The sequence below is a fragment of the Gymnogyps californianus genome, chromosome 4 (genome assembly GCF_018139145.2).
Source record: "Gymnogyps californianus isolate 813 chromosome 4, ASM1813914v2, whole genome shotgun sequence".
In the NCBI taxonomy this organism is placed as follows: domain Eukaryota; kingdom Metazoa; phylum Chordata; class Aves; order Accipitriformes; family Cathartidae; genus Gymnogyps; species Gymnogyps californianus.
The window spans coordinates 41,552,714-41,573,240 of NC_059474.1; the positions used below are offsets into that span (position 1 = coordinate 41,552,714).

Below are 20,527 nucleotides of genomic sequence, written 5' to 3' on the forward strand. Positions count from 1 at the left end.
CATGCTTTTCAGCAAATCCAGCTTTAGAGTATACAATTAACAATGAATTACATTCCTATTGGATAACTAAAAGCCCTCAAGAACTGGCAGAATGAGGACTAGGATTTAAGTAAGTCTTCCTATGTTTATTCAGTTGGTGAGAAAGCAAACCCAAGATATTTAATGCAAACAGCTTTCAAGCATGAACTCCTCATGATGAATTTATAAATGGTGAATATTCACCACCTAAAGTCAATTTGCTGCTTTGCATGCCAGTTATTTTCAAGCACAGATTTGTCAAACTGTACAAACCCTTTCAGTGACTGTGCTGAGAAAGCTTATGTTTCAGGGTGTAAAAATGGTCCCTGAATTGTGTATGCTAATGTGCTGGTATTGACAAAAGCAATCTGGTAAAATTGACGCAGAATTAGCGAAGTTCAACAGTGAGGAATAGCATTGGCAAGAGGGGTTAAATCTAATTACAACTCAAGTAATCATTATTACTTGAGTTGTGAATCCCAGGGAGACTGTTCCATTACATGACAACAAAACAGACAAAAATATGTTGGAAACAGGCAACTGGTTAACCTTTTGAACTGGTTAACCAGCTCTCTTCTTAAAGAGCATGACTCAAGAAATGTGAAGAATGTTCACACTTAGGTTGTCACCCTACCAGACAGAAAGGTTTGTCTGCAACTGTTTCTGAACTGTTAAAAAAGAAACCATAAACCAAAAAAACCCACAAAACATTAATCATTTAGTGGGAACTCTGCTGTAAATGTACGTCATACAGGCAATTAAACTTTTATGCTGTGATACATAAACAAAAGCCCAGATGGAACAGTTTCTATAGTTTACTCCCATAGAGCTATCTTGCAAACATGGTGATGAAATTTTTTAAGGAGAAAGATATGTCCTGATTCATTTGGTGGTGACAGGCATAGGGCAATATATAGAAAATATTAATTTTATATAAACCTTTACATAAATACACACAGAATTCTCAGGTCAAATTATTTTTATATTTTCCATGTGTTGGGTATATCTTAAGCTTAATGAGTGCCAAGGTTGCTGAAGACAGCAGTAAATTGCTTCATAGTTTTTGCTTTGTGCAAAATTGTCCTTTTTCTTGGGCTATTTACTGTCAAAAACATGTTGAAATCTACTAGGTCCAAATTGAAGAGTTGCATCACATTTATCTAACACTTGGCTGTCAGGTCTTGCTAATATAATCAAGGGTCTGTGCAAAGATTATACAGTAATAATTCAGTTCTAGATCCTCTGAACATGAAGATTTTAAGTCTCCATTGAAGCAGGGACAGTCTGGAAAGTATTTTTGACTGTTCTTTGGATTAAGTTCTCAAACATTCCAGTAACCCAAGGAAGACTGCATAAAAAGCTGAGGACCTATATATACGTGTATATTAGATATCCCATAAGAGATACCTTGTAAAGATGTATATTCTTGTCAAACCTTGGAAATCAGAGATCTCCTGTAAGACTTGACATACTCAATTTAAATGCAAAGTTAAAAGCTCTGGAAACTGTTTACAGTGATGACAAGAAACATGCAACAATGAAGTACCCTTGAAGGAGTTATGAAAACTGTTTCTCACTGAAAGTACAAATATACTCTTTATTGACTTAAGAGTCACCAAAAAAGGCATATGAAGACATCAGTATATGACTTGGGTTTTCAATTTAATTAGGGTCTATGAATATTGAGGAAATAAATAGTATCAGAAAAGTAATGCTCTTGACCGTAGTGACTTGAGAGAACAACGTGAAAGGTATTCATTGTAAGTTGTATACCTCAGCAAGAGAATAATCATCATCCCCACTCAGCTTCTGTTCAGCAATAAAGATTGATAAGCTGAATTTCACATTTCCACAAATAACATTCCTTTGTGGATTTTTCTGGGTTATGATGATAGCAAACTACAACAGTAAATGGTCTTCTTTTGTAGTTAAAGCTGATTAAAAATGAGCTGCACTGACATACGTTACAAATAAGACTGTATTATTTGTCTCTGGTGAGTGTCAAGTCTAATATCCTTCAAAAAAAGGTTTCAGCTGTGATTTGTAGTTTTGCTACCCAGAAGTCTAGGGAGCAGTCTTTCTCAATGTCAGTTATGACTGCAATCTGTAGCTTGTACGCATAAGACACTGATGTTTTGACTTGCTGTTTTGAGTCCAGAATAAAAGTCTGGATTCAAAAGTGATTTTAGTAAAATTCCTCTTTATTCATTATGGCAGAGAAGCCGAGACAGTATTTAGCCTAGGGCTTCAGGAAATACTTAAGACAGCCCTTCTGGCAATAAAGCACACTGTCGCGCTTTGCATGGAGAAGTCCCCAGATGGGACCGTGGAGATGTTCCTTTCTCCATCTCCATCCTCTAATAGAGCCATGTCTGCCTAAGAGCCAAGGATCTATCTTTTTTACATCTGTTTCAGAGGGCTGCAGAATGCTGTATCTGTCAACAGCAGCAATGTTCAGGTGAAACATCTAAATGCCTTGTGTGGGGCTTCATTTGGGGTACATACATAGGCGTAGCTAACAAGTCTCCAAAGTCTTCATCTCACAAGATATGAAATAATCTAAGCACACAGCTATGAACACCATTAGCTCCATTAACACTAGTGGATTTGCTAGCCATTTTGTATTATCCCTAAAGTTGGTAACATTTGCTATCAGCAGCTGTAGGAATCACAAAGACCTGGTACAGATAGCAGCGGTTCTGCTCAGGAGCTACAACCCTTTACAGATACAAAACCTTTGTAAATTAATTTGAAGTTACCAAAGGACCATGTAATAGATGCTGAAGGTAACAGTCCCTTTGATGAGAGAGTCTGGATGGACAACTTTGCAAAAATGGGATGAGTACCTAAGAACCATAAGCATTACTGTCCTAGTTTCAGCTAGGACAGAGTTAATTTTCTTCCTAGTAGCTGGTATAGTGCTGTGTTTTGGATTTAGTAGGAAAATAATGTTGATAACACACTGATGTTTTTAGTTGTTGCTAAGTAGTGTTTATACTAAGTCAAGGATTTTTCAGCTTCTCACGCCCAGCCAGCAGAAGGCTGGAGGGGGCACAAGCAGCTGGGAGGGGACACCGCCAGGATAGCTGACCCAAACTGGCCAAAGGGATATTCCATACCGTATGATGTCAAGCCCAGTATATATACTGGGGGAGCTGGCTGGGAGGGGCGGATTGCGGCTCGGGAACTAACTGGGCATCGGTCAACGAGTGGTGAGCAATTGCATTGTGCACCACTTGCTTTGTATAGTTTAATTCTTTTAGTATTACTATTGTCATATTATTATTATCATTATCATTGTTTTTCATTCCTTTCTGTCTTATTAAACTGTCTTTATCTCAACTCATGAGGTTTTTTTTCTGATTCTCTCCCCCATTCCAGGGGTAGGGGGGAGTGAGCGAGTGGCTGCGTGGTGCTTAGCTGCCGGCTGGGGTTAAACCACAACACATTACTCAGTTATTAGAAAAACAAATCCTTTCCCTCTCAATAAGCATCTAAAATTACCTCATTATTATCTATCAACAAATGAAGAGGTTCCGGTGAGACTCAAAGACAAAAGTCCTTTCAGCTTTTGTATGCCCAAAACTATTTCTGGCAGGTAAAGCAGGAGGAAGACCACCACCGTGAGATGAACTGTGACTATGTGGGTAAGGGTGATTCAGCTTCTATCGCAGTACTTCAGTTTCCAGAAAGTTCTTGGTGAAAATCCCTCATTAGAGGCTCTTAAGGAAACTAAATTATCTATTAATACTTAAAGTTCAGAAACAAACGGTAGCATACACAGTCACTTGCCATGACGCAGGGAGGTTGCTGCTCTCACAGGGCATCTGGGCTGTGATCTGACAGAGTGATAGGGACTGATAAGGAGTCTGCAAACAAAAGATTTGCTTTGTCAAACCACAATTACATGAGCTCATTCAAGATGGTGCACTCAGTACAGGTGATTACAGTTCCGGAGCCTATGCTGAACTGCTGACTTCCATTTGAGCGTGGGCCTGAAATCACAGAGTAGTTGAGGTTGGAAAGCATCTCTGGAGACCACCTAGTCCAACTCCCCTGCTCAAGCAGGGTCAGCTATAGCAGGTTGCCCAGGACTGTATTCAGCCGGGTTTTTAATATCTCTAAGGAGATCTCCACAGCCTCTGTGGGCACTGTGACCTTCCTCACAGGTAAAAAAGTTCTTTAGATTTTGAAATGGAATCTGCTGTGTTCCAGCTAGTGTCCATTGCCTCTTGTCCTGTCACTGGGCACCACCGAAAAGAGTCTGGCTCCATCTTCTTTACCCAGTCCCCACCAGGTATTTTTACATAGCTAGAGAGAGAGAAAAGATCTCTTCTGGGTCTTCCCTTCTCTGGGCTGAAGAGTCCCAGCTCTCCCAGACTCTATTCATACAATAGATGCTCCAGTCCCTTAGTCACCTTTGTGGTCCCTCACTGGATTCACTCCAGTTTGTCCACATCTCTTTCGTACTAGGTCACCCAGACCTGGATCCAGCACTCCAAGTGTGTCTCACCAGTGAAGAGCAGAGGGGAAGGATCACCTCCCTCAACTTGCTGGCAACACTCCTCCTAATGCAGGCCAGGATACTGTTTGGCTTTCTTTGCTGCAAGGGTCCATTGCTGGCTCATGTTCAACTTCACACCCACCAGGACACTCATGTCCTACTCTCCAAAGCTGCATTCCAACCAGTTGGTCCCCAGCCTATCCTAGTGCATGGGGTCATTCTTCCCCAGGTGCTGGACTTTGCATTTGCTTTTGTTGAACGTCACGGTGTTCCTCACAGCCTATTTCTCCAGGCCCTTTGAGTGGTAGCCTAACCATTAGGTGCGTGGTCTCCTCCCTCCACTCCTGCTTCTTTTGCAGGCTTCCTGAGGTTGCCACCACTTCCTCACTCAATTGTGGGTTGCCATCTCCCTCCCCTGTTGTTCCTTGTTTAAAGCTCTCCTCACCAGGCTGGCCAGCCTGTTGGCAAAGATGCTTTTGCCCCACACAGTCACACTTGATACATTGTTGGTGACCACATGGATGAGCTGCAGGGGTAAAAGTCTGAGGGCTGGACAAGCCTTTACAGTCTCTCTGCAACACCCCAGAGCTGAGCGGCCAGGAAGCAGCCTTGTGTAGGGTCAGAGCTACCCTGTAACAGGCAAAAGGCAGTGGTGTGGTCAAGGACTTCAAAAGTCAGTGCAGTATCTCTAATGTTTTTAGTGGTGATGATTAAGGAAAACTAAGTCAGACCTTACAATTAACACAAATTTGTTTTTTTTGTTTTGCCTTTTTTTTTTTTTTTTTTTTTTCCCCTTTAACTACAGAGAAATTAGCACAGGTGATAGAAAACTGAGATACACCTTTGCCTCTATCAGACTCCTGGCACCAACCAACTTCAGCAGCTGCGGAATGCTCCACACCCTCAAGGCCAGGCACCTTTAAGCATCAATAGCTAATTCCTAGCAAAGCAGTAAAAAAACCCCAAACAAAACCCCGTAACATTCTGAATCAACAAAGAATCAGACCAGGCATGCATTTCTAGGTATCAGACAACCAATATCTGTGACGGCTGGTAACTGGGAACTGTTTCCCAATTTAGAGTAATTTTTCCATAATACATTCAGATTCACTTGCCAGCCTGAGACACCAGACTTTATACATACACACTTACAACATTAACTCATTTGGCCTGTCTGGAATTGATAGTTCATAGCATCAGCAGGTTCTGAATATATTGCATCCTCTCTGCCTTCATAGAAAAGCAGCAACAGCCTGAGCATGGCAATAGACCATTGATCTGAGGAAATACACTGAAAGATGCCTTTGATTAGCTCGGTGCTTTGTGTCGCATATTTTAACCAAGCACAGATTGCAGCCTGCAGAAAAAGTTGAGAAAACTAACAGCAAAACCAGGAAGCCAAAAATCAAAGAGAGAGGAAACAGAGGGGCTCTGGGACTCCACAGAGAACAGCCACTGGAAGTAAAGCAGCGCCCAACAACAAAGGCAAGAAACAGAAGAAATGTTGCATGAACAAGAACTACTGTACTCCCGATTTCTTCAGAACAAACAATGAACAGTGTTCCAGAAAACTCAGATGAATCCCCCAGGCTAACCCAGGTACAAGGTGTAAAGCAAATTATCAGACACAGGAATTGCAAAGGCAATTGTAGAGTATTTAACAGCACAGACATTTTCTAAAAACAATCATCAACAGAACAAAGGACACAAAATTAAAATTACTCAAAGTAAAAGCACACAAAACTCTTTTCAAATACTTTTTCTGACTGACATTACAGATGTTGAGTGATGGAAAGCATGACATGAGGGGTGCAATGCGAGTTATATTTGGTTTACACATGTGAATATTTGCCAATGAGCATATAAGATTTTTATCTTTGCTTAAAAATCCATTGTGCTGAAGATTGACTCCAAGGCACCCTACCCACTGTGATCCTGTAACAAATGATGACAGCAGTTAATGTCTTAGCTGTGCTGGCACTGTCATTATTACTGGCATTAAGTCTGAGGTCTTTATGCATCCCTACAATACTTACATTCCTTTACAGTCTTCAAGTACAGGTTTTAGACTGCATCATCCACCAAAATCAGGTTCTGAGGTTCCTTATAGACCTCCTTATATAAACTCTACATATTAATGAGCTGGCTGACTCATAGGTTAAGTGGTATCTTTTAAGATTTAATGTGACTGGAGAAGCATCGGTATTTCTCACTGTCAGCCTGCAAAGAGCTGAGTGTTGATATCAAGGATACATTAAGATGCAAAGTGACTTTTGTTTACAAAAAAAGCTAAACCTGTGTGGCTCGTTAAAAAACACAAAGCACATTTAGAATGCTGAGTACTTAAAAAAATTAAAAGTAAGATTATTTTCCCAGGGCATGTTACAAAAATTTAGTCTAGAGTAATGCTATATTTCAGAGGCAGCCATGCTTTTGCAGCTGAATTTCAGCGCTGCTTTTTCTTTCTTCTTTCTCACCCTACCAGGGGCCATTCTCCTTTGAAGACTACTTCTCTTCTATGGATTGCTGCTGCTACCTTGTCACCACCTCCTCCTGCCTCCATCTGCCACTGCCTCCTCACGGGCCATCACTTCTTGCTGGCTCCAACAGCTCCAGCCTGGAGGGGGGAAAAAAAAAAAAATAGCCAAAGGAGCTCTACTTTGTATCTTACCTGCCATACCTCTTCATACATGAACAGGGATAAATGTATACATCTAAAACAGGGTCTCTAAATATAAGGAGTTGAACGTGATTCATGATTAACATCTCTACACAGATGAAGGAGGGTGAAAAAGCAAGATTTCCTTATGGTTCTCCTGCAGCTCCCAGATGCCATGGTGGGGAACAAAAAGCCTCTGCGATTTTCAATACCTCTCTGTCACGGCTGGCACTCCGCCAGCCTGCACCAGACGCCGGCTGCCGAGCCTGCTGGGGATGCGGTGCTGGAGCAAAAAGGCAGAAGGAAACTAAAAATAAAGAAAGGGCCACCAGGGCTGGAGACAGAGAGGGAGACAGAGGCAGTACAGAAACATGTTCAGGGCAATTGGTTAGGGGCAAAGTAGAGAAAGGGGAAAGGAGGTAAGATCTGGAAGTACTGCTTTGCACTTTGCTTTCTCCCATTGCAGGCTCCCCTGCCCTTCGATGCATTTTCCTACAAACTACCTTCCTTTTCACACCTCAAAGGGTTGTTCCTACAGCAGCCTTCTCCTACCTCCTCTTGGGTTGCATTTCCCTGCCGAAATTCCCTAAAACTTTTGCTTCCTCCAAATCCCAATTTGCTTCCCAGTCTCTACTCTGAAGCAGCACCATGACGGCAAAAATTTCCTCCTGTTCCTGAATGTTTTCAGTGACTGAAAACATCATATATGGACCTATGGAGGGAGAGGAAAAAAAATTTACCAGCAAAACACCAGCTTTGTTAGAACTGTCTTCTCTCAAAATGCAGCAGAACTTTTCCTGAAGAAAACTATCCCTCACACACTTCACTTTATAAACAAAACTATCAGTTCACTGGACTGCTGTCTAAACAGGGCTCTCAAAATGTGTTCTGGAAACACAGATACTCCCTGGAAAACACAAGAGAACTTAAATGGGCATCAAGGGAATAATCCTAATGCACTTTTATGACATCTTCTGATAAAAACTTCAAATTATTCATACCAAAATTTATTTGCAATTAACTAAAAAGGCATCCAAATTCAGATCATCAGCACAATATGCTCTCATTCCCTCCTCTGAGTTTTATCCCTGCTTATAGCCAGTCCCCTGCTGATGTACATCCGCACCAGGCTCACAGCCTCCTCCCACAGTAGAGTGCTGCCCTGGAACACCACGTACTCCCAGAGGCATTAGGATAATCTCGTTTAAGGCACGGACTGCCGTGGCCAGGATCCGCACCAGAAAAGAATTTCTGTAGAAAAGCAGAGGCAGCGCCAGGCATTTTGTCACCCTGAAAAGGCAAGGATGTCCTGTCCTGACAGCAGCTGCCCGCAGCTACCTCCTCCCTCCCCTTTTGAGTTGCCGTGCCCATAACAGCAGCGGCAAAAAACGTCCTGCCTGACGTTTCTAATCTGAATTAGAGGCAGAGGTACAACCATGCCTCCTGCTCTCTGCTGTCCCAGCTGCCCGTCTCTAGCAGAGAGGGGGAATACCCTGCTGGATGGGACCACCAGGAGTAGGTAGGCTCAGCTTCAAGAGGTTTGCTTCTAAGCACCCGTGCTCTTTGCCTACTCTCCTTGCTGAGGTAGCAGAAGATGGGACATGCACTTCTTACAGAGGCCCTAGTTCACTTCTGGCATATGACAAATCAAACTGAACAAGCACCAAGACATCAAATTGTAAACTGAGTCAGCTGAGCAAAGGCACTTTTTTGTACTCCTAACAAACCTCTGTACTGGAAGCAGCCCAACAGATACAGAAAATGAAACTCTTACAAAGCAACGTCAGAATCAAAACGATGCAGACTAGAAAATGTAAGAATTACAGCTCAGCAGCTAAGGTGCAATCATGCTTCTCTATTCACATCACAAAATAGATCCGGGATGGCCATAATAGAACGAGGGCCACATTGCAACAGAAATATGAGGACACACGCTTCACTCTCAAGACTATTTTCTCATTAATACATAATACTTCAATTGCATTTGAGAACCTCGTTATGTGTTTTTATGGTACCAGATCATTTGATTAGCTATATTAGTCTAAAATAACTTCCTCTGAAATACCGTTCAATGTAATGTTTTACCTCTTGACTAAATGTTTGGTCAGTAACGAACTCAATGCATGACATTGCAGAGTGTGCTGTGTGAGCAGTCTGGTTAAAATAATTACTTTTTTTTATTATTTCAGTTTCAAAAAACTGAAACAATCCCAAGTCAGGGATTAAAATATTGCATGAGATTGTTGGCGAGGTCTGCGCTTCCCACTCAATGCAAAATAAGGCATCTGTCCACCAACCACATTCTTTTGCCTGTGCGATCCTGGCACCCTACTCCTTCTTGCTCCCCCCAGCCTGCTCATGCTCCACAGCAAGACACAGTTATTCCATGGGGTGTTTCCTCTTCCCCTGTTCTGGATGTTAGGCTTTGCTCTCTGAGGAGACACCTTCTCATTGGATCCTGGATGAACTAATCGTTTCCTGCTAGAAAGGATACGTTCCTTCCCCCCCCCCCCCCCCCCAGTCTAGGTTGGCAGTGACTGAAAGAAGTAGTTCTTGAAGCCCATCCTCTGGCCCCTCGCTGGAGAAGAGAGCTCGTCAGTCGCAGGCAGAAGTCAGGACAGACAAAGGGCTGTTTGTACAGCATCTCCCATCAGCCCTCCCTCTTCTCATCCCCGCTAGCTCTCGCTCTCTCTGGGTACATGTAAAAAGATACAGCTGCCAAGAAAGTGGAAGGGAGTGAAGCAGAAGAGAAAGGTATGTCTTGCTCCTGAAATTATCCTTGTGCGCTTGTTCTGCTGATGCTAGTTACAGAGTATAGAATTAGAAATATATATGGGAACATGCAGAAGATTTGGGGGAAGCAGATCTATCGTAGGCAAGAGATGCTATTCAAGACAGATGCATGGATATGATCCAGCTAAAGATAATTCTTCTACTATCTTGCTCTTCTTCGAAGTTGGATGCTACATATTAACATCTGAAGTCATTAAACATACTATATTGCCTTCCAGTGCTCAATATTATTGCAAAATTGGTGAATATGGAGAGAGACATGTTCACAATGAACTGCTGTCTTTAAGAAAACTAAATGGATTTTAATGAGAACTCAATTTCTGGAAAGAATCATGGTATTGATGGTAATTACAAAGCAGTAATCCACTGAATTCATCCTCAGTGGAATAGCTGCTGTCCTTACAAGGCACCAACTGTTCAAGCAAAATAGATTTGAAGGATTTTTTTTTAAATGGAAAAAACTTCTTCATAATATTATCAGTTATGCAGCTCTTGTGTAATTATTTCTTAGGAATGTACTAATAAACCTAACTATTACGCACTAACACACCTAAATATTAAATGCTTAGCTCAGCATTTTACAGATGTTTCTAAAATGGAAACTTGACAAACAAATAAACAATAAAAGACATTTTATTTTGAATAGGTATTTTTAGCTCTTGAACTCAATACACATTAAGAAGCAAATATATATTAAATTTGTTTCATTATAAGTGCGACTTGTTAACCCAGCACATGCCACTGGACAGACTGGAAAAGATCATACACCAAAAGTGTACCAGTTAATGTGTTCCTTGCTTTCAACATTAGGCAACTGGAGATGCAGCCTGCTTAATAACCATTAAATATACCATTCAAAGTTAATAGACCAAACTGTAAATATTGATCTTTTACCAAACATGCAGGATCTCTAGAAGTGCTGAATTACACATTTGGTGCCATTTCTCCGTTTTCCCTATTTCTATCCCCTATTTCTAACACCTGAGCTCCTAGTGATACCATGTGACCTTTAAAGGGCATCACTTCTCATGAAATACTACCCTGTTGTTCTTGGCCAAGGAGGCTGAAACTTGGGTTTTTCTCTTTGGTCTTTTCTGCCTACCTCTGCATCTAGCGGATCCAAAGACTGTATGGTGCCAAATTGCCTGGCAGGATAATTCAAACCCTGTCAGCTGAAAGAGCAGGGATAGCACTGATTCCTGTGTCACCGTGCATATTCCCAAACTAACCATTTTCCTTTAAACAAAACTCCAAATTATTTCAAAGCACTTGTATTCCCAGCTGCACTTGGTCTCAAGCTTTACTTACACCATGTCAAAGTAACCAAAGTAATTCATTGAAAAGAACTTATGCAAATGCAAGGAGGTCATTTTAAATATTTTAGATGGCTTTACTCCTGCTAGAATTTGAAATGATATAATCTCGATAGAGCAACCTAGTCAGGCTTAGCATGATTGGCATTGCTACCTTTTCAGAAGGTTTTATAAAATAAATGTAAGAGGGTGCTTGCTGGCAATGAGTCTTTGAGTCACCTTAGTGATTGGATTTGTTCATCACATTTCCCTGATTTGTTTTATGAGAAAAGACTGTTTCCATGGTATGCAAAAGCAGATAAGGTCTTTGACATGCATTTTGAAAAAAATGTGCACGTACTACCTCTGTTCTTTGCCTAGGCAATTGGTGACATTCCATCATCTGTGCAACTGTATTCAGGAAAAGAAGTTGCAGCAGTTTGTCAGAAAAAGATGCTGCATCTGAAAGGTCTGCCGAGTTTATCACATCAATCCTGCGCAGGGAGCTGATGAAACACCTCAGGTCCTTGGCAATCTTTCATCCGCAAATAGGGACCTTTCTCTCACAGGAAAGAAATAGCCTTTTGACGAAAGGTCTTTTGACTAAAAGTTTCTTTTTGGTTATGATCTGCAAAAAAAACCAGAGGAAATATTTAAGCAGAAATAAAATTATAATAAATTTTATAATTATAAAAATTACATAAATATATAATATTTTTTCTGAATAATAACAATGCTGAGCAATGGTAAGATGCATAACCGACCTGTTAGTGAAGCTGTCTGGCCATAGCTCACCAGCATATTGACTTTGCTAATACTGATTTTGGCAGTGACCCATATAAACCCTCTCGATGATGCACTACAGCAATATCCTGTTATATTCCAAGGCAAGCAGTGAGTTACCTTAAATTGTAGGTCACGATTTTTCAATCCAGCAATTTGACAGTCTATAGAAAATCTGCCCGTTTTCAGGACAGAATGAGTTCCTGCAAATTTTGAGCAGAGAGGCAGCTGGCAACAGATTCAAATGAGCATTCCAGCTGAATGTAGGGAAAGATCACGCAAATTATTAGGAATAAAAAAAAATGTACACAAGAGCAAGATATGATGAATGCCTCATCCTCAGGGGAAGAACTCACAGAATAATCCAATCACAGGAAACAAAGGCATAAACCCCCTACCTCCTAAATTTCTCTTTCATGGAAATTTTCTTCCATTAAATACTTAAATAATTAAGCTCAATTATCTGAACAGAAGAATGTTAAATTGTATTCCTTGACATTGGCATTTATCAAGGTATAGCATAAACAAATTTGTTCTCTTTAAGCATTAGACTTCTCTGAGCAGAACCCTCATAACTGCAGTGTTTATACTCCTACAAAATAAAACCGTTATTATAATAACACAGATTCTTTACTCAAGTCTAAAAAACAACATCAGGCAAAGTTAGAACAATGTTTACTTTATTTGAGAAGTAGTTTTGAGGTCTAAAACTAATAAAGACAGTATGTTATTCAATACTGCACTCTAAGGTAATTAAAAAATAGATCCCCAAGGCTCCATTACTAGTAGTTTATAGGAGTCTCCTACTCAAAAGTTCACATACAAGTTCAGGGAAACTAAAAGGAATCATTCAATGAATTTTGCTTCTACAACAGAAGTTAAAAAATACCCGAGAGCTTATTTTCATTTCAGTTGTTCTTTAATATATTGGTCACTTTTTAATATTTTATTTGGCTACTGGTGTTCAAAAAACAAGTTTGCACACAATCGTATGGAAAAAATATAATCGAAGAGCATCAAGGTGTAGTATTTTATTCCTAATATGAATCCAAATTCCCAGATTTTCTTATAGTGTCTGGCATGTCATTCATTGGCTGAAGAAATGGAAGATCAGCAAGACAGCTATGGTGGTGATATAACTACCCAGGAAAAATTACTACAAAATACAGTAAATTTATACATTTAATAGCTTACTGTTTGTTTTTCAAGGGTCATCTCAAGAGTTTTACAAATGTACTGGTTTTGGCTGGGATAGAGTTAATTTTCTTCACAGCAGCTAGTATGGGGCTGTGTTTTGGATTTGTGCTGGAAACAGTATTGATAACACAGGGATGTTTTAGTTATTGCTGAGCAGTGCTTACACAGAGTCAAGGCCTTTGCTGCTTCTCACCGCACCCCACCAGCAAGTAGGCTGGGGGTGCACAAGAAGTTGGGAGAGAACACAGCTGGGACAGCTGACCCCAACTGACCAAAGGGATATTCCATACCATATGACATCATGCTCAGCATATACAGCTGGGGGAAGAAGGAGGAAGGGGGGGACGTTCGGAGTGATGGCGTTTGTCTTTCCAAGTAACCGTTATGTGTGATGGAGCCCTGCTTTCCTGGAGATGGCTGAACACCTGCCTGCCGATGGGAAGTAGCGAATGAATTCCTTGTTTTGCTTTGCTTGTGCGTACAGCTTTTGCTTTCCCTATTAAACTGTCTTTATGTCAACCCACGAGTTTTCTCACTTCTACCCTTTCGATTCTCTCCCCCATCCCACCAGGGGGAGTGAACGAGCAGCTGTGTGGTGCTTGGTTGCCGGCTGGGGTTAAACCACAACAACAAAGTAACCCAAGTGGGACTCAATTAATTGACTTCTATAGCTGGCATGCCTTATTTTTTTCTTATCTAGATAATACCTCTGCCATCTTAACTTGGCCTTTGACAGTCTTTGATCAGACATTGCCTTATGCCTAGTTATTTTCAGGTTAGTCCAGAGCACTCTATTCTGCAGCCCCACAAGAAAGACTGGGGCCAGCCCATAATGTCATCGTGTCGGGGGATCAACTCCGAAGTGCCAACAAGATGAAGAGCAGCAAAGTCTTCCTTGAGGCTAACACAAGCACAGTGAGGAGCACTCAGGGAGAGCTCGCTGGGCAGAGCTGGCCATTGCTTTAGGTTAGTTTTCAGAGCAGAATTCCTATTTAAATTCAGTAAGATATCAGACCCCTTTCATTCAAGCATGAGGAAAGGTAAAAACCCTACTCTTTCTCCTAATACCAATAAAGTCTAGGTTGAAGCATTGTTCAAAATGCTAATTTAAAAGTGAATGCAAGTTCAAAGGTCTTATCCAAAGCTTTGTGGCATGGTCAGTCTCTGTGCAAAGCAGCACAGAATAGCACAGCTAGCATTAAACAAGCTCATGCAGACGATGGAAAGGCTAGTGACCAACAGGAGAATTTTGCAAGGGATAATTTATCCCATCTTTTAAAAAGCCAATTAAACCATAATGACCTCCTGTAGCAAGACTCAACTAAGCAGTCTGCAGTACCAAAAAAGATAAAAAGAGAAAATTCTCAGTAATGCTGTATCATACCAGAGCCTGCAGTCCAGGACAGTGGCACTTGGCAGCACTGCAGAGAGCTTCAGCCTCCTTTGCTGGTTAACACTTCAGTTTCTCCAGCAGTCCATGACAGAGGATTCAATCAGCAGGCAGTTTTTCCACAACTTTGATGGGGAAAGATACTATTAATTTTATGTGAGTGACTCTTGTTTCAACAGCCAAAACGGCCAGGAAGGCAAGGAAACACACCCGGACATTTTCCCCTGGTTTGGTAGCAATCGATACATTCACTTACACCACCAAGAGAACACGGCCAGCTCAAAGCAATTTTCTCAAGGTGAGAGGCCAAAGAAACAACAAAATTGCCAGCAACAGAAGCCTCAATTCCCAATGAAAGGATTCCCAAGGTTGTACAGAAAGTAATGAATATCAATTCTACTGCAATATTATTTACCTCCTAGGAGAAAACACTCTCCAGCACTCAGGCCCAAACCTCCAAAAGTTCCCAGGAAAAAAGAAAAATGCAAGCGACAAAGCAAATTGGGGAAAGAGATCTGTTCAGCAGCTATACCTGTGTCACATACCTCATTTCTCTTTAGCACTCTGCTGCAGGAAACTTCGCAAAAATGAAGATGGTCTCGGCGCTGCTTCTGCTGAGCACCCTCCTGGGTACCCCCGCGGTGCCTTCCTGGCGTCCCTCTTGTTACAAGAGGGCCCTCAAAGACCACAACTGCCACAACATCCCCGAAGGCACGCAGAACCTTCGACAAATCAATGATGGTCTGCAAGATCACTTTTGGGAAGGGAAGGGCTGCGAGGTGATCTGTTACTGCAACTTGAATGAATTGCTCTGCTGCCCAAAGTAAGACCATGCTCATTTCATACACACTTGTACAGTTCTATATGACCACCCATTATATTTCCATCATTTTACAGTTTCCACTGGAGGAATAAGCTATCATTTTAAAGAAATGCTTCACTTCAGATGGTTTGAATTTATGTCAAGATACAGCCAATTACCTGATACACTGCCAGTTTTCAGTTTTTGTTTTTCAGGGGCTCACCTAGGACATGCTTAGCATAGTTGGTAAACCTGCATGTCCTATTACAGGGGACTTTAGCATTTAAATCACCCAACTTTTGACTCTTCTGTTTGATTTAAACTAAGCATGAGAACTACATCAAATCCTTATTCACAGCACTTTGCAATGAAGATGTTTTCAGGACCATAAACGAAACCATTTGATTTCTGTTCCATGGTAAAGAACCATATTGCTATTCCAAGGCGAATGCCGATACGTCAGTTGAATAAATGATTCTGTAAAGACAGCTGTTTAAAGTAGGAAAGCAAATAGGGGGAAACAGAGGCTCACAAATGCCTGCAAGGGAGGGAAATGATTTAGCCCAAGAACGTCGACACCTCTCTGGCTCACTGGCACTGCTGACAAAGCTGAATGGTGAAGTTCTCACTGAACGTGGGTTTTTTTGTTGTTGTTTTACAGAAAGAATGTACATCCCAACAAAACTAATATTGAGTTAATAAACACCAGCCTATACTGGTTTGAAGTAATAAAATGTATTAAGAGGTATTATTTCATTCAGCTTTCCAGCAACACCTTTACTTCAGGAAATTTAGATTAAAAATATCAACACTTCGAAACTTACTAATAATTCAGGGACACTAAAATGTGATGGCATTATATAGACAAGCAAAAATGACTTTTTATATGTGCTCCTCTTACCACCCAAGTTTCTCAAGTCCCCTAAAATCCAATAAAAGGCAACTTTTCAGCACTCCCATAGGGGACTAGATTTGAACCAAGTGGGGATGACTTCTAAAGCTAGAAACCTCATATTCAAACTGAGAGCAGGGTTTAAAAGTTTTTCATATTTCACTCTCCCTAAAACCAGATGTGGTGTCCTCACCCTGAAGTACACTTTGGGTTTCCAGCTTCAACCTCTGAGCTTTCAGCAGCCTAATAAAGCCTCTTAAAGGAGGTCTTCCTTCCACCATCTTGAGGTAGAGAAGACCTACTTTGCAGGTCTGCTCTCGGGACAAATTGCACTAAGCAGTATGTGTGCACACGCCAAAGTTCTTTATTTTTATAATATTATGTATTTGGTAAGTTTACTTTCTCAAAGCTAAGATACCAGGGTGAAGTCCTGGCACTCTGGTCAGTCAATGAAAGTTTTGCCATCACTTCCAAACCAGGCCAGCAGAGGTAGAAATGCAGTGTCTTCATCCAGACCTGCAGTTGTATTTGCATTGCTGGAAGGGCATCCCACAAACACAGTAATCCCACATATATCCCGCCATAAGCTAAAAAAATCCACAACTGGAAATGCATGTCATGTTAAAGTTCTGATAAACCAATGATCTAATTATTTAAATATCTGATAATATCTTTCAGGGATATTTTCTTTGGACCAAAGATATCTTTTGTGATCCCCTGCAACAGTCAGTGATGGACATCAAGTCTGCCGGTAAAGACAACAGACATCATTCTACAATCACGTAATAATGCTTTCAAGGGGAAAAACAAAACCACTACCAACAAAAACCCCTTCCTTTCTAACCACAAGACAGTGCCTCTTTTTACACTGTAGAAAAATTTCCTTTCTATACCTTCTTGGAATTTCAAATACGTAAGAAGTTCTCCTTTCAAATTTGGTAGCTGCCTTAATTTCCATAATGGTGTAAAAGACTGTAAAAGCTCTTAATGCATCCTAATATGCATCCCCCAGCAAAAAGCCTAACTCGTGTTACTCAGCACAACATTCTCAACTAATTTTGATGAAGAAACTCCAAGCTTAAGCCTTTACGTCATTAGGAATGCGACTCTCTCGGCAACCTGCGGCAAGTGCAGCTTTCTATTGCTCTATCGCCACCGCACAGTTAATGTTGTTTTAAGCCAAAGCTACTCAGTACCTGGCACTTCTGCAGACACGATCCCACGTTCTATTTAGGCATCTTAAACAAAAACCCATGCACATACAAAAGGTAAACTTTCACCATTCATATCTGAAAATTCCACTGGGAAAAACACTCACATTAATAGTACTAAAGCACATTTAGGTCTTAATTAGGTCTTAGCAATTAGATCTTAATTCTAACTGGTCACCTGCATTAACTATGCAACCTCTAAAATCTTAAATTGGTTAATCTTAACATCAAACTTTTAAAATACTAGAACAGTTACAATAGTATATATATATTCAGAAAGATGTCTAAAAAGGATGAGACTGATGCAAGGTCTGTTAAGGCAACATAAAAATCCACACCTAAGCAGCTTTTTTAATCAAGCCTTGTTTGAAATACAGTACCCCAGAATTAAGTTAAAATGCTGCCTTTTTATTTTTAGGCTAGCCCTGCAAGGAAATAGCTAGGGAAGTGAAGACAAAGAGGTATCTCAAAATATTAGAAGTAATTATCTTAATGTTTAAGAGGTATCACGATCTAGGCTGCAGATACACAGTCACCTCTCAACACCTGCCAATATCGATTGCAGTACAAGAAAAAAACCAGCCAAAAATTTATGTCCCTTTGTAAGTTTAAGAAAAGCCACCTGAACAAGCCAGGCTTATTGCCTTACATATAAAAACTCTTTAGCTATCAAGTCAGTCACATGGAAGGTCTGTAGTACTGAAGTAACTATTTAGCCTTTTCCACTCAAGAAGTGTACTGTTCATCTAATAATCTTACACCATTACACTACAAAAACTGTTACCACCAGCTTACCAGACTTATTTCACATGCAGTATGAAACATCACAATGACTGTTTTTCTTCCTCTGTTAGTAAACAAGGGATGGATAGTGGGGGAGGGAGGTGACTATACATAGCTAATAATAAATGTTTCAAGTAAATCTGTGTGTACTATTTTTGCCAAGTAATTTTTAGGCTACTGACTGTTATACAAACAGTTTCTGTCACCAGGCTTTTTAAGCCTGGTTTATGTAATTATTCCTGAGTCATTTGGGCTTCCTACCAAATCATCAATTAAGGGTAAAAAAACCCCCCATAAATCTGGCAACCCACAGTCAAAAATATCCAAAGTCAGTGCTCTGCTAAGAAAATATGGTATCTGCTCTTGTGCAAAGTCCTCTATAAGCTTCTAGCAGTAATAAGGGCACGTAACTTCTGTTGGTTGTGCCATCTAGTTTCTACATGAATCATGTTGCATATGCCTGGCATTCACAGCTTTCCAAAGGAGCAGTAGCAAAAAATTTAAGGCAGATGCAAATCTGGGTAGTAAAGTTAGTAGGTGGTTTTCAGTTACTTTCCTTCCACCACTCCTGGCTAAGGAAAATCCATAATCCACTGGAGAAAAATTTTGCCACTTTCCACATGCAGCAGGACAGGGTCAGATTGATTTCCCACAGAAACTTGCTTTTGATTTTCTCCCCACTCTCCTTCCCTCCCAAAGCTTCTTCTACAGGTCCTGCCAGGCCTAGGTGAAAACATTCACTCCTGACACACACTCGGAGAAAGCGCCTTTACCCTTTGGATGTTCTATCCATGGCCAGGTTCCCTGGCTGTTTCTCCAGCTTTGAAGATGACAAGCTGAATTTGTGCAAAGGATATTTAGCAAACAACTTTACAGTCACTGTAGTGAAATGGGCACTAAAACTTCTCTTCAAAGGAATACCAATTTTAGCTGCCACTAGCTAGATATCACTAACCGCCTTGAACTTAGGCCAACACCGCAGAACTTTATTGTGGAAATACGTAAGACACTGCAAGTGAAAGAAATCAGGCCACTGAGAGCTACTGGGAAGGCAGCCAGTTTGAGGTTAGGGTTTATCATCATTCAGTTCTATGCAAGCATCATGGGTCAAAAAAGCAAAGTGGATCATCTTAGTTGCAGTGATGCCAGCAAAGTAGTAGTTTTCAAAAAACCCACAAGATTAACATCGAGCAGATTAGACCATAGAAATACTGCTTTCTCATTTCTCCCAAATTAAGAAAAAGCTTTTAAACATCTGACAAGGTTAAGAGTTGCAACAAATGCTAACTGAACAAGCTGAGGCTGTGTCCTCCTCTGCTTTAAGATGAGAACTCTTCTCGCTCCACCTTTTCTTCAACCGATGTGCACAGCTTAAAGCAGAAAGAAATCATATTCCATACACCACACATTTAGACTGGCACAATAGTTAAACGACAATACAAGAAGTCATTCATAATATTGTCTTCAACATCAGACTTTACTAAGATATTCAATTAAAAGCAAAAGTATTGCTGGATATTTTTCTCATATGTTATCATAAGTTTTGGTTTGGTTTTGGTTCGTTTTGTTTTTTAAACAGGCCTGAGCTAATGCATGCAATGAAAAAGAAATAGCACGCCTATTCGAAGATACCATATTGACCCAGCACACACTCTGCCTTCCATTCTCCAATTAAGCTCTTAGCCACAGTCTATGCAGATGAATGAAAAAGTCAGCAGCTAAAGGATTTCTTACCTAGTGGAAGGATTTCTTAGCACAGTAAGCTGCAGCAGTCTTTTCATCAGTACTTACAGCTTTGAAATTTGAGAGCTGCATTTTTTTCCATTTTAGTATAGGAGCAGGAAGGCCTTGGTGCTTGGAAGCACATATCCCAGCAATGACAAGATGAATAAACAAATCAAAGCCCCCATCAATTCTTGTTTCCAAAGGGGAAAAAAGAAAATGTTATTGAGCCATTTCTGCCCAGCTAAACAACTGGAACTGTCATTTAAAGCCTTTTACCTTAGGAAAAAGAACCTATTGCCAAGTCTGCTACAGCTTTTTTTTTTTTTTTTTAAAGGCATTGCATCATGAGAACTTGAAGTACATTCATAAATATATCCTTGGCACACTTTAATTGAAAAATATTTTAATATTATTACATAATTAGTCAAAGCTTAACTATTAGGTACAAGTAACTCACTAAAGTTACAGACACACCCAC

General features: G+C 40.6%; 1 protein-coding gene across 1 annotated transcript; it reads left to right on the forward strand.

Moving 5' to 3' along the window:
* Positions 1-15,223: 15,223 nt before the first annotated feature.
* On the forward strand, positions 15,224-17,063 carry SCRG1 (stimulator of chondrogenesis 1). Its single transcript, XM_050896679.1, has 2 exons — positions 15,224-15,459; positions 17,009-17,063. The coding sequence occupies exons 1-2, from the start codon at positions 15,224-15,226 to the stop codon at positions 17,061-17,063; spliced, it is 291 nt and encodes a 96-aa protein (XP_050752636.1).
* Positions 17,064-20,527: the final 3,464 nt, after the last annotated feature.

Coding starts and splice junctions, on each gene's coding strand:
- SCRG1 (XM_050896679.1), top strand. CDS start 15,224: ATGAAGATGGTCTCGGCGCTGCTTCTGCTGAGCACCCTCCTGGGTACC. Junction 15,460..17,008: donor GAATTGCTCTGCTGCCCAAA/GTAAGACCATGC, acceptor AATATCTTTCAG/GGATATTTTCTTTGGACCAA.